The 15,010-nt window shown below is 44.5% G+C and overlaps 1 protein-coding gene across 2 annotated transcripts in view; it reads left to right on the top strand.

Annotated features, from left to right (window-relative positions):
* The window catches only part of LOC106582276 (alkylglycerol monooxygenase), a 43,077-nt gene extending 29,326 nt beyond the window's left edge, over nucleotides 1-13,751 (top strand). For both annotated transcript variants that reach the window (XM_082962698.1, XM_014165187.3), the window contains exon 13: nucleotides 13,137-13,751. In XM_082962698.1, the coding sequence (XP_082818824.1) occupies nucleotides 13,137-13,217 (81 nt within the window). In that variant the 3' untranslated portion in view covers nucleotides 13,218-13,751. The remainder of the gene's footprint in view (nucleotides 1-13,136) is intronic.
* Nucleotides 13,752-15,010: the final 1,259 nt, after the last annotated feature.

The raw sequence follows: 15,010 nt of genomic DNA, 5'->3' as shown, positions 1-15,010 counted from the left end.
GCGCCTAAGCCCATAGTACTCTGATCGGCCACTTGCCAAAAGCGATAATGTGTTTCAGCCGGAGCCTGCCTCGATATCGTTCAGCTTTTTCCCGGGCTCTGAGAGCCTATGGGAGCTGTAGGAAGTGTCACGTTAGAGCAAAGATCCTCAGTCTTCAATAAAAAGAGCCAAGATGAAACACAACTTATCAGACAGGCCACTTCCTGCATGGAATCTTCTCAGGTTTTGGCCTGCCATTTGAGTTCTGTTATACTCACAGACACCATTCAAACAGTTTTAGAAACTTTAGGGTGTTTTCTATCCAAAGCCAATAATATGCATATTCTAGTTACTGGGCAGGAGTAGTAACCAGATTAAATCGGGTACGTTTTTTATCCGGCCGTGTCAATACTGCCCCCTAGCCCTAACAGGATAACGGATGGCACTGTGATAGACTGCATCCAGTTTGTTGAGTAGGGTATTGGAGGCTATTTTGTAAATGACATCGCCAAAGTCGAGGATTGGTAGGATGGTCAGTTTTACGAGGGTATGTTTGGCAGCATGAGTGAAGGATGCTTTGTTGCGAAATAGGAAGCCAATTCTTGATTTAACTTTGGATTGGAGATGTTTGATGTGAGTCTGGAAGGAGAGTTTACAGTCTAACCAGACACCTAGGTATTTGTAGTTGTCCACATATTCTAAGTCAGAACCGTCCAGAGTAGTGATGCAGGACAGGCGGGCAGGTGCAGGCAGCGATCTGTTGAAGAGCATGCATTTAGTTTTACTTGTATTTAGGAGCAGTTGGAGGCCACGGAAGGAGAGTTGTATGGCATTGAAGCTCGTCTGGAGAGTTGTTAACACAGTGTCCAAAGAAGGGCCAGAAGTATACAGAATGGTGTCGTCTGCGTTGAGGTGGATCAGAGACTCACCAGCAGCAAGAGCGACATCATTGATGTATACAGAGAAAAGAGTTGGCCCAAGAATTGAACCCTGCGGCACCCCCCATAGAGACTGCCAGAGGTTCGGACAACAGGCCCTCCGATTTGACACACTGAACTCTATCAGAGAAGTAGTTGGTGAACCAGGCGACGCAATCATTAGAGAAACCAAGGCTATTGAGTCTGCCGATGAGGATGTGGTGGTTGACAGAGTCGAAAGCTTTGGCCAGGTCAATGAAAACGGCAGCACAGTATTGTTTCTTATCGATGGCGGTTACGATATCGTTTAGGACCTTGAGCGTGGCTGAGGTGCACCCATGACCAGCTCTAAAACCAGATTGCATAGCGGAGAAGGTGCGGTGGGATTCGAAATGGTCAGTAATCTGTTTGTTGACTTGGCTTTCGAAGACCTTAGAAAGGCAGGGTAGGATCGATATAGGTCTATAGCAATTTGGGTCAAGAGGGTCCCCTCCTTTGAAGAGGGGGATAACAGCAGCTGCTTTCCAATCTATGGGAATCTTAGACGACACGAAAGAGAGGTTGAACAGGGTAGTAATAGGGGTTGCAATAATTTCGGCAGATAATTTTAGAAAGAAAGGGTCCAGATTGTCTAGCCCGGCTGATTTGTAGGGGTCCAGATTTTGCAGCTCTTTCAGAACATCAGCTGAATGGATTTGGGAGAAGGAGAAATGGAGAAGGCTTGGGCGAGTAGCTGTGGGGGGTGCAGTGCTGTTGACTGCAGTAGGGGTAGCCAGGTGGAAAGCATGGCCAGTCGTAGAAAAATATAATAAACTGAAGCCATAGATACAGACAGACACTGGGGATTGAAGTGTTTATTTCTAAGGCCTACAATCTTAGAAAAAAAGGTGCTGTTTAGAACCTAAAATGTTTCTTCGACTGTCCCCATAGGAGAACCCTTTAAAGAACCCTTTTTGGTTCCAGGTAGAATCCTATTTGGTTCCAAGTAGAACCCTTGCCCCAGAGGGTTTTTACTTGGAACCCAAAATAGTTCAAAGACCGTTTTGGAACCCTTTTTTCTAAGTGTAGAGATCCTTGCTCACAGTGAATCATATAATGCAAGGCAATCTTTGTTGCAGGGGAGCTTACCCAAAAAAAAGAAACAAAAACACAGACATGCACACACGCACACCCACAAACACACATACTCACTTTCTAATCTAATCAATGTAATAACATATACAGTGAGCTCCAAAAAAATTGTGACAGTGACAATTTTTTACATTATTTTGACTCTGTACTCCAGCACTTTTGGAATTGAGAATGTTAGAGATGCACAAATATCATACCCTGAAGACATGCTAACCTCTCACCATTACAATAACAGGGGAGGTTAGCATTTTATATCACACCCCCAAGACATGCTAACCTCTCACCATTACAATAACAGGGGAGGTTAGCATTTCTGGGGGGGTATATTTGTGTATCTGTAACTTTCTCCTAATGTTGTTCTTGGGAATTCGTCACAGATGTTTTGTCATTGACTCATGAGGAGGTAGATGAGGAAAAAGAGGATGACGAGGAGTAAAGGAGGACCACAAAGCCCTACGCTAATCTGTCATGCTATTCCAACCCCAGTACAAATCAAATGTTATTTGTCACATGCGCTGAATACAACAGGTGTAGACCTTACAGTGAAATGTTTACTTACAAGTTCTTAACCAACAATGCAGTTTTAAGAAAAATAAGTAAGAATAGATAAGTAAGAAATAGTCTGCGTAGCCATTTGATTTGTTGTTCAGGAGTCATATGGCTTGGGGGTAGAAGCTGTTAAGAAGCCTTTTGGACCTAGACTTGGCGCTCCGGTACCGCTTGCCATGCGGTAGCAGAGAGAACAGTCTATGACTAGGGTGGCTGGCGTCTTTGACAATTTTTAGGGCCTTCCTCTGACAGTGCCTGGTATAGAGGTCCTGGATGGCAGGAATCTTGGCCCCAGTGATGTACTGGGCCGTACGCACTACCTTCTGTAGTGCCTTGCGGTTGGAGGCCGAGCAGTTGCCATACCAGGCAGTAATGCAACCAGTCAAGATGCTCTCAGTGGTGCAGCTATAGAACTTTCTGAGGACCTATGCCAAATCTTTTCAGTCTCCTGAGGGGAAAAAGGCTTTGTCGTTCCCTCTTCACAACTGTCTTGGTGTGTTTGGGCCATGCTAGTTTGTTGGTGATATGGACACCAAGCAACCTGCTCCATTACAGTCCTGTTGATGAGAATGGGGGCGTGCTCGGTCCTCCTTTTCCTGTAGTCCACAATCATCTCCTATGTCTTGATCACGTTGAGGGAGAGGTTGTTATCATGGCATAACACGGCCAGGTCTCTGACCTCCTCCCTATAGGCTGTCTCATCGTTGTCGGTTGTCGTGTCTGTGACTATCATTAATGTGATGACATGTTATTTTATCAAATTGATTACCTAACATTTAATTGATTACGTGATTTAATTAAATCATGCAACAATTAACTCATTAATAACCTGGGGCACCACGGAGAAGTTTATTTAAGGAGTTCCGTCTTCCGAATGAACTCTTAGAGATCTAAAAATCTCTTACATTTCAGTCATCAATCAGTCATGAATTATTCTTTCCCTTCTATCAGTCTCATCTGAACTTCGTAAAGTTCTTGGTCATCTGCACGAACCCTAGTTTCTATAATGAATCAGCAATATACAAATTGGCTTAATTATTTATTTACTAACTAACTGAATAATCACAGAAATACATCACAAACAAACAGTAGATATTGGTTACTAACAATGACAGAAAAGTCCCTAGTGGGCTAAGCCGATATGACGGCTTGGTCGTCAAAGGAAAGGGGTGGGGACTGAGAGAGTGGGAAAGACTAAATGGATTCACTACACACAGTCTATAATTATATTCATTGAAATGCTAATCCTTTGCACGTGAACGTCCGCTCATTCGAGAATAATTGCAATGTATATATATTTATATATGTCGTTGTTGTCTTCTCTGTTGGAATCCTCAATCGTCCTGTAGGGTTCATCAGAGTCTCTGGTTAACTTTCCCATAAGTCACAATGTCTTTCGTGGTTGTAAGTGGTTAGGATGGATACTTCAGAGTATCATTCAGAAATGTTGTCATGGAATAGATGCTTCGGCGGTGGTCGGTATTCTTGTTCTAGACTTACGTAACTTCTAGCTCCAGACTAGTAATTATACGTCTAAGATTTGCTCTTATTCTGTAGTGATCGATAGTCTCAGAGTTTAACCATTTCCAGCCGTGTAGCCAATACTCCATGTGGTATGGTCTTGTCCTTTGGTAGAGTTGTAGTGCCAACTATTTAAACATGTTGTGTCAGCTGCATGTTTTCTAGTCTGGTGTGAATTTCTTCAGGAGTGGGTTTTATCCTCTGTCGAAGAAGGGGTGGTTCTATGACGCCTAATGTGATGTCTGGGATTGTGGGGGTGTGGCCACTGACTAGTTAATCTTTATCTGAAAATCCATACTCTCATTTAGAAGGTTAATATTTCATTACATCTTTTCACAAATAGTTTCATGTTTAATCACATACGTTTCACAATATTTTAGAAATGGGAAATGTACACTTCAAGAGATACCATTATGTGTGTTGCCTGTCCTTCATGAGATCACCAAATGAAACACACTCGTCATAACTGTCCCTTAAGTGTCCATGGACCATTCCCACATTTTCAAAAGTGGAAATATTGTTTAATTCTCCCATTTCGGGGATTTAGGAGTTTGGCCAAGTCTCTCTTTGTTCTGGTAGACTCTCTCAATACTGCATGGCAGTTTCTAATAGGTATTTATGACCTGTTGTAAAGTCATAAAACTGTGGAGAGACAGAGAGGGGGGGGGGGGCTATGATCCTCCCCCCAGGGCACGTCATGACATGGTGATCAGGCCTACCACTGTTGTGTCGTCGGCAAACTTAATGATGGTGTTGGAGTCGTGCCTGGCTATGCAGTCATGGTTGAACAGGGAGTACAAGAGTGGACTGAGCATGCACCCCTGAGGGGCCTCCGTGTTGAGGGTCAGTGTGACAGATGTGTTACTTATCCTTACCACTAAAAATGTCTGTGAAGACACTTGCCAGTTGATCAGTGCATGCTCGGTGTGCACGTCCTGGTAATCCGTCTGGCCCTGTGGCCTTGTGAATGATGACCTGTTTAAAGGTCTTACTCACATCGGCTACGGAGAGCGTGATCACACAGTCGTCCGGAACTGCTGATGCTCTCATGCGTGCTTCAGTGTTGCTTTCCAGTAATTTAGCTTGTCTGGTAGGCATGTGTCACTGGGCAGCTTGCGGCTATGCTTCCCTTTGTAGTCTGTAATAGTTTGCAAGCCCTGCCACATCCGACGAGCATCGGAGCCGGTGTAGTACGATTCAAACGCTTTGTGTATTTTTTGGTTCGTCTGAGGGCATAGCAGGATTTCTTATATGCGTCCGGGTTAGAGTTCCGCTCCTTGAAAGCGGCAGCTCTTCCCTTTAGCTCAGTGGGGATGTTGCTGTAATCCATGGCTTCTGGTTGGGGTATGTACATATGGTCACTGTGGGGACGACGTCATCGATTTTTATTGATGAAGCCAGTGACTGATGTGGTATACTCCTGAATGCCATCGGAAGAATTGTAACCTTTTTTTAACTAGGCAAGTCAGTTAAGAACAAATTCTTATTTACAATGACGGCCTACCCCGGTCAAACCCTAACTCAGACGAAGCTGGGCCAATTGTGCGCCGCCCTATGGGACTCCCAATCACGGCCGGTTGTGATACAACCTGGAATCGAACCAAGTTCTGTAATGATGCCTCTAGCACTCTAGAATCCCGGAACATATGCCAGTGTGTGCTGGCAAAACAGTCCTGTAGCTTAGCATCTGCATCATCTGACTGCTTCTTTATTGACTGAGTCACTGGTGATTCCTGCTTTAGTTTTTGCTTGTAAGCAGGGATCAGGAGGATAGAATTATGGTCAGATTTACCAAATGGAGGGTGGGGGAGAGCTTTGTATGTACGTATCTCTTCTTATGGAGTAAAGGTGGTCTAGACTTATTTTTCCTCTGGTTGCACATTTATCATGCTGGCAGAAATGAGGTAAAACGGATTTAAGTTTCCATGCATTAAAGTCCCCGGCCACTACTAGCCACTAGCCAGGATGTTTGAATGTGATCATGCTCCAGGTTCCTACAGTACAATATGCTGATAGAGTAGAGGATGAGAGGGAGGAGAAGACAGAGGTGGAGCGAAGGAAGGGAAGGAGGGAGGCAAGAATTGTTCTCTCTCTCTCTCTCTCTCTCTCTCTCACAAGCCCCTGGGGTTCCATCCATCTTCGCCCTTCTCTGTGGAATCCCATTGAACTGATTTACAGAACGTCCGCTGAGACTCTAGTTCTAGGGCCCTGGCTTGGCCTGATTGCTCCATCAAAGCACACCGGGCTTGATTTTGCCAGGCAGAAGTCTCCCCCTCTCTCTCCTTCTCGCTCCTTTGTTTTTTCATCCCTTGTTTCTGGACCCGCACCCATCGCGCCGCGGCTGCCAACTTTCCGCCTGCGCTCTCCGGAGTAGGCCGCCTCACCGCTGGAGCCACCCAGAGCATTATGGGTATTAGTAAGATCGAGACGTTCATGGCTGAGGCTTACAATGTGCATCCCAAATGGCATCCTATTCCCTATAAGGTGTACTACTTTTGCTCAAAAGTAGTGCACTATAAAGAAAACAGGGTGCCATTTGAGACATGGCCCTAAACTTCCATGGCTGAGGCTTTAGAATGTGCCAAGCCTATGGCTTTTGCAGTAATGACAGTGTAATAGTGTGTAGACACACACAGCCAGGAGGTCGGGATGGTGAATTATCCTTCACTTTCGCTGACTGCAGAACAGTAGAAAGGGGAAAGGCCTCATGACCGTATAGGTTTGTAGTGGCCTTGGATCTGTCCTCTGACATCCTTGGAGAAAATAGTGCTGATAAGAGTGGAAAGAGTAGACTGAGACACTTTGTCCCTTTGTAACTTAATCATGACTATTTTGCTACATTACTACTGCACAAGCAATATGTGTGTTATGTGGGTGTCTGCGCATGCGTGCATATGTGCATTTGTGTGTGTGTCTCCGTTTATCTGTGTTTCTGTATGTGTGTGTTGGAGTGTTTCCCATGGCTCTTGTACAGTTGTTAAGCACCAGACAGAGTAGCCTCTCTGGAAAGACGTTAACCTGCTCAGCATCTCTCTGTTGACTGGGTTCAAAGACAGGAGTCAAGTGTGTCTGCTTATAGTGAAGAGGGAGGAACTAGACCCAGCAGGAGAGGAGCGTGTTTGCTACATACATGTACATGTGCCTACCTTCGAGCATGTGTGTGTATTTGAGTGCATGTACGGTACATTCGGAAAGTATTCAGACCCCTTGAGTTTTTCCACATTTTGTTAAGTTACAGCCTTATTCTAAAATAGACTAATAGTTATTTTCTCTCATCAATCTACACACAATTCCCTGTAATGAGAAAGCAAAAACAGGTTTTTAGATATATTAGCAAATTTAATAAAAACATCACATTTACATACCTATTCAGACCATTTACCAAGTACTTTGTTGAAGCACCTTTGGCAGCGATTACAGTCTTGAGTCTTCTTTGGTATGATGCTACAAGCTTGGGACACCTATATAGTATTGGCTACCCAGACTATTTGCATCCACCCCATCTTTTACACCACTGCTACTCTGTTGTTATCATCTATGCATAGTCACTTTAATAACTCTACCTACATGTACATATTACCTCATCTAACCGGTGCCCCCGCACATTGACTCTGTACCAGTACCCCCCTGTATATAGTCTCGCTATTGTTATTTTACTGCAGTTCTTTAATTACTTGTTACTTTTAGTAAGCATTACGCTGTAAGGTCTACACCTGTTGTATTCGGCGCATGTGACTAAAACAATTTGATTTGGGGTGTTTCTCCCATTCTTCTCTGCAGAACCTGTCAAGCTCTGTCAGGTTTGATGGGGAGCGTCGCTGCACAGCTATTTTCAGGTCTCTCCAGAGATGTTCGATCCGGTTCAAGCCAGGGCTCTTGCTTGGCCACTTGTTACGAACCGGCTCAGAGTTGCAACAAAAGGGAGACAACGTGGAGACAAGGAATATCAAAATATATATTTATTAACTAAAGTAACTAAAAACAATGAACAATGGTGTGTGTAATCAGTAATCAGTAGTGTAAGTGAGTGTTTTGCATGCCTGAATGTAATAGTGCAGGGTGTTGAAGGGTGCCAAAGCAAATAACCAAAAAGCCACAAAACTACCACAACAGAAATCAACAAAAGTGTCTGCATGGAGAGAGTCTCCTCAATCAATGTGGAAGAGGTCTATTTATCATGGGACACACCCGGGCCCAGGTGTTTCCCATGTAGCTGACGACCCTCCCAACTCCGCCCACCGGCATCCTAATAAGGAAACGAGAACAAAGAGAGAATACAGCAGACAGAGTGGGGGGGTCGTCACACACCACCCCCCCATAAAACCGGGGACCAACAAGGACCCCGGAACAACGTACCAGCCTCTGCGTCCCAAATTGACACAGCCTCTGCGTCCCAAATTGATGAGGGGTTCATGTTCACCTTCCACTTGCCCCAGCCAACCTCCTCCCCAGACCTCAGTAACCTTTGCGCACAGGAAGCAATGTTTAAGAGGAAAGAAGAAAACAAGACCAGGAGGGAACAGACAGGAAAGATAGAACATGACAAAACCAAACAATGGTCAGTCACATAAACACTCAGGAACAGGACGCACAAGAGACCGTCAACTACAAGCTCCAACGAAAAGAACATCTCCCAATGGTTCATAGTCACTCCCCAACGGTTCATAGTCACTCCCCAACGGTTCATAGTCACTCCCCAACGGTTCATAGTCACTCCTCAACGGTTCATAGTCACTCCCCAACGGTTCATAGTCACTCCCCAACGGTTCATAGTCACTCCCCAACGGTTCATAGTCACTCCCCAACGGTTCATAGTCACTCCCCAACGGTTCATAGTCACTCCTCAACGGTTCATAGTCACTCCTCAACGGTTCATAGTCACTTCTCAACAGTTCATAGTCAGAAGTAAATGCTAAAAAATTATCGCTCAACCCCTCTGCTGAGCACACCAGACCACAACAAGAGAAATGACAATCACACTGGGCACCACAGAAAAGAGATGAGATATGGAGCTTCCCCAAAACCTACAATAACTCAACCCTAGTCTTCATGCAGATTTGCGGTGGGTAATTATGCACTGTAGCCCGCTGGCAAGGAAGTAACCCCCCAGCACGCTGGTAGATTCCACCAAGCCACGGATGTGCCCCCGAGACAACTGCTCAGTCCACAGACACCACACAAAAATAACAAACATTACCCATGCCCAACATATTCCAAAATGAAACACATCGCTAAGCCTATCAGGGGAAAAAGACTATAACTCCGGGTAGTACGTTTCACTACCCTACCCAAATCTCCCACCGAGGTACACAGCTGATTGCACTCACCTCCTCAGACCAATGTCCCAACAGCGAGTAGAACAAGCGTTTCCAGGCTGGGCAGGGGACTGGAAACTAACCAATGTACTCTCTCCAACGCAGCACACAAACCAAACAAACAAAGGCAACCAGTACTGAGCACCAAACTCAAACTAACAACATATACAAACAAAGCACCTACAGAATTTAACATTACCTTCACGTTTTCTCCCAAACACAATCCGTTCAAAATCCCGGACGAGTCCCCTCTTGTTATGAACCGGCTCAGAGTTCGCAACAAAAGGGAGACAACGTGGAGACAAGGAATATCTAAATATATATTTATTAACTAAGAACAATGAACAATGGTGTGTGTAATCAGTAATGTAAGTGAGTGTTTGGCATGCCTGAATGTAATAGTGCAGGGTGTTGAATGGTGCCAAAGCAAATAACCAAAAAGCCACAAAACTACCACAACAGAAATCAACAAAAGTGTCTGCATGGAGAGAGTCTCCTCAATCAATGTGGAAGAGGTCTATTTATCATGGGACACACCCGGGCCCAGGTGTATCCCATGTAGCTGACGACCCTCCCAACTCTGCCCACCGGCATCCTAATAAGGAAACAAGAACAAAGAGAGAGAATACGGCAGACAGAGTGGGAGGGTCGTCACACACTCAAGGACATTCAGAGATTTGTCCCGAAGCCACTCCTGCGTTGTCTTGGCTGTGTGCTTAGGGCCGTTGTCCTGTTGGAAGGTGAACCTTCGCACCAGTCAGAGAACCTGCTCCAGAGCACTCAGGACTTCATCATGGATCTCTCTGTACTTTGTTCCGTTCATCTTTCCCTTGATCCTGACTAGTCTCCCAGTCACTGCCGCTGAAAAACATCACCAAAGCATGATTCTGCCACCCCCATGCTTCACCGTAGGGATGGTACCAGGTTTCCTTCAGACGTGACGCTTGGAATTCAGGACAAAGATTTCAATCTTGGTTTCATCATACCAGAGAATCTTGTTTCATGGTCTGAGAGTCTTTAGGTGCCTTTTGGCAAACTCCAAGTGGGCTTTCATGTGTCTTTTACTGAGGAGTGGCTTTCGTCTGGCCACTCTACCATAAAGGCCTGATTGGTGGAGCGATGCAGAGACGGTTGTCCTTCTGCAAGGTTTTTCCATCTTCACAGAGGAACTCTGGAGCTATATTAGAGTGATCATCGGGTCTTTGGTCACCTCACTGACCAAGACCCTTCTCCCCCGACGGCTCAGGAAGAGTCTTGGTGGTTCCAAATTTCTTCTAATTAAGAATGATGGAGGCCACTGTGCTCTTGGGGACCTTCAATGCAGCAGAAATGTTTTGGTACACTTCCCCAGATCTGTGCCTCGACACAATCCTGTCTCGGAGCTCTACGGACAATTCCTTCAACCTCATGGCTTGGTTTTTGCTATGACACGCACTGTCAACTGTGGGACCTTTATATAGACAGGTGTGTGCCTTTCCAAGTCACGTCCAATCAATTTCATTTACCACAGGTGGACTCAAATCAAGTTGTAGAAACTTCTCAAGGATGATCAATGGAAACAGGATGCACCTGAGCTCAATTTCGAGTCTCATAGCAAAAGGTCTGAATACTTATGTAAATAAAGTATTTCTGTTTTTTATATTTAATACATTTTTAATACAATGCTTTGTCATTATGGGGTATTGTGTGTAGATTGATGATGAAAAAATGTGTTTTAATACATTTTAGAATAAGGCTGTAACGTAAAAAAAATGTGGAAAAAGTCAAGGGGTCTGAATACTTTCTGAATGCACTGCATGCATGCATACATACCTACACATGCGTGTGTGTGCGCTTGTGTGTATCCCTGCCTGCGATTGAGGGAGTATGTGTTTGTGTCTAAGAATCTCCTAGCCCTGTTATGCAGATGTTTGAGTATTGCATCTCTCTCTCTCTCTCTCTCCTAATGTGTACTGTGGGCAGGCAGGCTAGCCATATGGACGGGAGGGGAGCTCTGGAAACATCCCATTACAAGTCATATATCACACTCCTGACAGCACCAATTCTGCTCTGTTTTCATTTCAATCATGAGTGCAGCTGCATGGGAGAACTCAGGGCGCCACCATGTTAACCCCCTACTGCCCAGGACTGCCACAGGTACCCCAATGTAGGGAGGTTGGAAGGTATGAGAGGAAAGGCTACCCTCTCACCTGGTGGTTTCTTGACTATTCAATATATCACTTTATTTATCACATGATGGCAGAATAGTCAATGCAGTCTCGACAATACTGTAGAACTGTATCCTCCTTGCTCAGAAACGTGGAACAGTATGTTCCAGAAAACAGAAACTACTCAGAAATTAAGATCTATCACATGCATTTCTATTTGTCCTGCTCTGAGCCCATTTGCTTGACTCATTGGTGCTCTAACGAACTACCCTCTCTTGAAATCAAAACAAAGTGAGTGAGAGTGGATTTGTTGAGATTCCTACTTGGTGAACCAGTGTTCTCTGCTCGTAGTGCTTATTTGCAGACGATCAAACCCCCGCTTCCGCATGTAATCTATCCCACATGCAGTATTTTCCCAGAGAAGTCTATTAAAATGTAGCTTAGTACGGCCAACAGAGAGATGGGAGTAGAACCAATACAGTACCCCCGGTCAATCCAACAGACAGCTCGGCCTGTTATGTGATTTGTGGGGTACTCCTGAGGCCTTGCTTCACTTTCGATCCCAATCCATCTCCGGGATGGGTACAGCTCACATCACAACTTCATGTCTCTGTAAAGTGCTGCAGTGTAAAAAGGTATATCCGCCCTAGATGTTGAGGCTTTGGTCTCAGGCCCAGGTTGCCTCCCTCTCCTTCTTTTCTCTTTTCTTCAACCCCCCTCCTCCTTCCCTCCCTCCGTCCTCTCCTTCCCTCCCTCCGTCCTCTCCTTCCCTCAGTGGGGAACCTGTTGCCGGGACAGGTAGTGAGGGGCGGAAAAGCTGGGGGACATTCCAGGCCCTGTTGTGCTCTCTCACTCCCTCCCACTCTCCCTCTCGGAGGAAAACAGCTGTGGCGTCTAGAGGAAACGCTGCTTTTTTCCCATCAGGCCGTTGCCTGTGATTGACAGGGGCCTGGTTTGGCTTGCTCTGCGAGGTAGGATGCAGTTTATGGGCCAGATCACAGAGGGAAAGGGGGTCGGGGGAGGAGGGACAGGCGCCACAGGACAGCTTTTGGCAGAATTTTCTGGCATATTCCCCCGTGGCATTCGACTTCTTGACCCCAACATGAGAGCATCATGGGAGATGACTTTGCCCTACTCCTTAACCTTTGCCGTTCCTTATGTGTCCCATGTCTGGCTCGCAGTCCTTCTGTGTCTTCTTTCAGTCATGTATTAAGTGAAAGATGATGCTGTGTTATTATTCTCCTTTATCAATTGTGGGGCGGATATAATATTGATCCTTCCTTACTATCGTATGTATCTAGATCTGTCAGTCTGACCATCATGTCCAGTGCACATGAATGAATGCATACAATGGTACACCAAAAATGAGGGTAAGAGAAGGAAGCAAATCAAAGAGTATTTTGGAAATATACGTACATTTTTTTTTAACGTTTGTTTGGGGTAAGTGCTCATCTAGTCCCAACAAGATGTAGGTGTAAAATGAGTCAGTCAGTACTCACAGACACCTAATAAAGTAAAGAACACATTGGCCTAACACCTCTCTCTCTCTCTCTCTCTCTCCCTCTCTCTCTCTGTAGGCCTTTGTCTCCATCTCCCTGCTGTACTGGGGCCTGCAGACATTAAGCCAATTGATTGCAGTCAAGAAGAAGACAACATAAGATTGTCAAGTCCCATTGGCTTACTGTACCTGGCTCCATCAAATGTTTGGAGGACTTTAGCCATGACTTTAGGTGGCCACACTTTCCCACATATTAACCAACTTACAAGCTTCTATGAATCAAATATTATATATAATGTGCATATCTTGCCTCATAATAATATTTGTTTATGTTTTTAATCGGACAAGCGTAGTGTGTATGAATGGCCATAGGCACTATACCTTTGTGGCCATGCTTAGTGTTTCTACGCTTCTTATGGAAGCTAGCTTTTCTGATTTTGTTCAAATTGTACTGTTATATGGTGCTATTCAGTGATTGATTGATTACAATCAATGTAATACATTCCTGTTTAGTGAGCCATTGAGAATATTATGAATGACTTTTAAAACTGTCTTCACCTACACCTTTACCTGTACAACAAATACCTCTTAAAACTGCAGGGTAACCTTTCCTGGGATCCCTTTTTTCATGAAATGTAATACTTCTTAACTCTATATTTTTCAGTTCCATTTTTGACTAAACAGTTTTCTGTTACCAGTCTCACTCATAATTTTAGCTGGTCTGCAGGCCAGCAGAACATCATGCTTGACTAAATTAGACAAATTTCAGATACAAATGCTGTATTAGATATTCATGTATTTTATATAACTAAAACTGTGATTCATTCGTATTAGGGTATCTGAATAAGTAACACTATAGTAGAAGCCTTCTCTACTTCACTACCATGGGCTGGAAAATAGTTTAAGGATTCTGCACCAGGTGGCACTATTGTTGCCTTAAGACTGCATTCATTTTATAGATAAGGTTGCCCCTAGACTCTGATCTTGGGTCAGCTTTGTATTTTCCCAAATAATAGTTAAGGTATGGATTGGAGGAGGAAGATCTGTACCTGGTGTTGCCTAATACAGGTAACTGACAAAATAATATAAACGCTTGAGTAAACAAGGGATTCAAAGTATATTGAGGTATGGTATGGTTCCTGAGTTAATTAAGCAATTAACATCCCATCATGCTTAGGGTCTTGTATAAAAAAGCTGGGCTGACCATTATTTTTGGCTTCCATGCCTATGCCCCCATAGGATGACAATGCCCCCATCCACAGGGCAAGAGTGGTCACTGGAGCGGTTGTGGGGGCGATACCAGAGAGTGTTTTCCACCACCATTAACAAAACACCAAATGATGGAATTTCTTATGGAAGTATGGTGTCGCATCCCCCAACAGAGTTCCAGAATATATGCCAAGGTGCATTGAAGCTGTTCTTAAGGCACTTCATGTTGGTGTTTCCTTTATTTTGGTAGTTACCTGTACATCACACTGTGGGCAGCTGGCCTGGTCATAGAATAAAATAAACTTAAAAAAAAACTGTAGGTAGCCTAGTCGAACTGCAGAAACACGTGAGTAGACTCGTACATATCTACAGTACATATCTCTGGTGCCTGTTATTCAATGTCCAATGAGCTGTTCACTTACTTACCATCGGGCATACGGTATCGAAGTATGAAGTCTGATACCTACAAGCCATCAGACTGCTGAACACTTGAACTGGACTGACCACCTGCTCTGATTCTCCTCACCTTAGCACAAGTACACCCACACAGACATACACGTTTGTGTACAAAACATTAAGAAAACACCTGCTCTTTCCATGGCATAGACTGACCAGGTCAATCCAGGTGAAAGCTATGATCCCTTATTGATGTCACTTGTTAAATCCACTTCAATCAGTTTCAATAAGGGGAGGAAACAGGTTCAAGAAAGATATTTTAGCCTTGAGACAATTGAGACCTGGATT

The sequence above is a fragment of the Salmo salar genome, chromosome 02, assembly GCF_965601325.2.
Source record: "Salmo salar chromosome 02, fSalSal1, whole genome shotgun sequence".
Taxonomy (NCBI): domain Eukaryota; kingdom Metazoa; phylum Chordata; class Actinopteri; order Salmoniformes; family Salmonidae; genus Salmo; species Salmo salar.
Note: the sequence above shows the minus strand (reverse complement) of the source record. Positions and strands in the feature narration are given on the sequence as shown.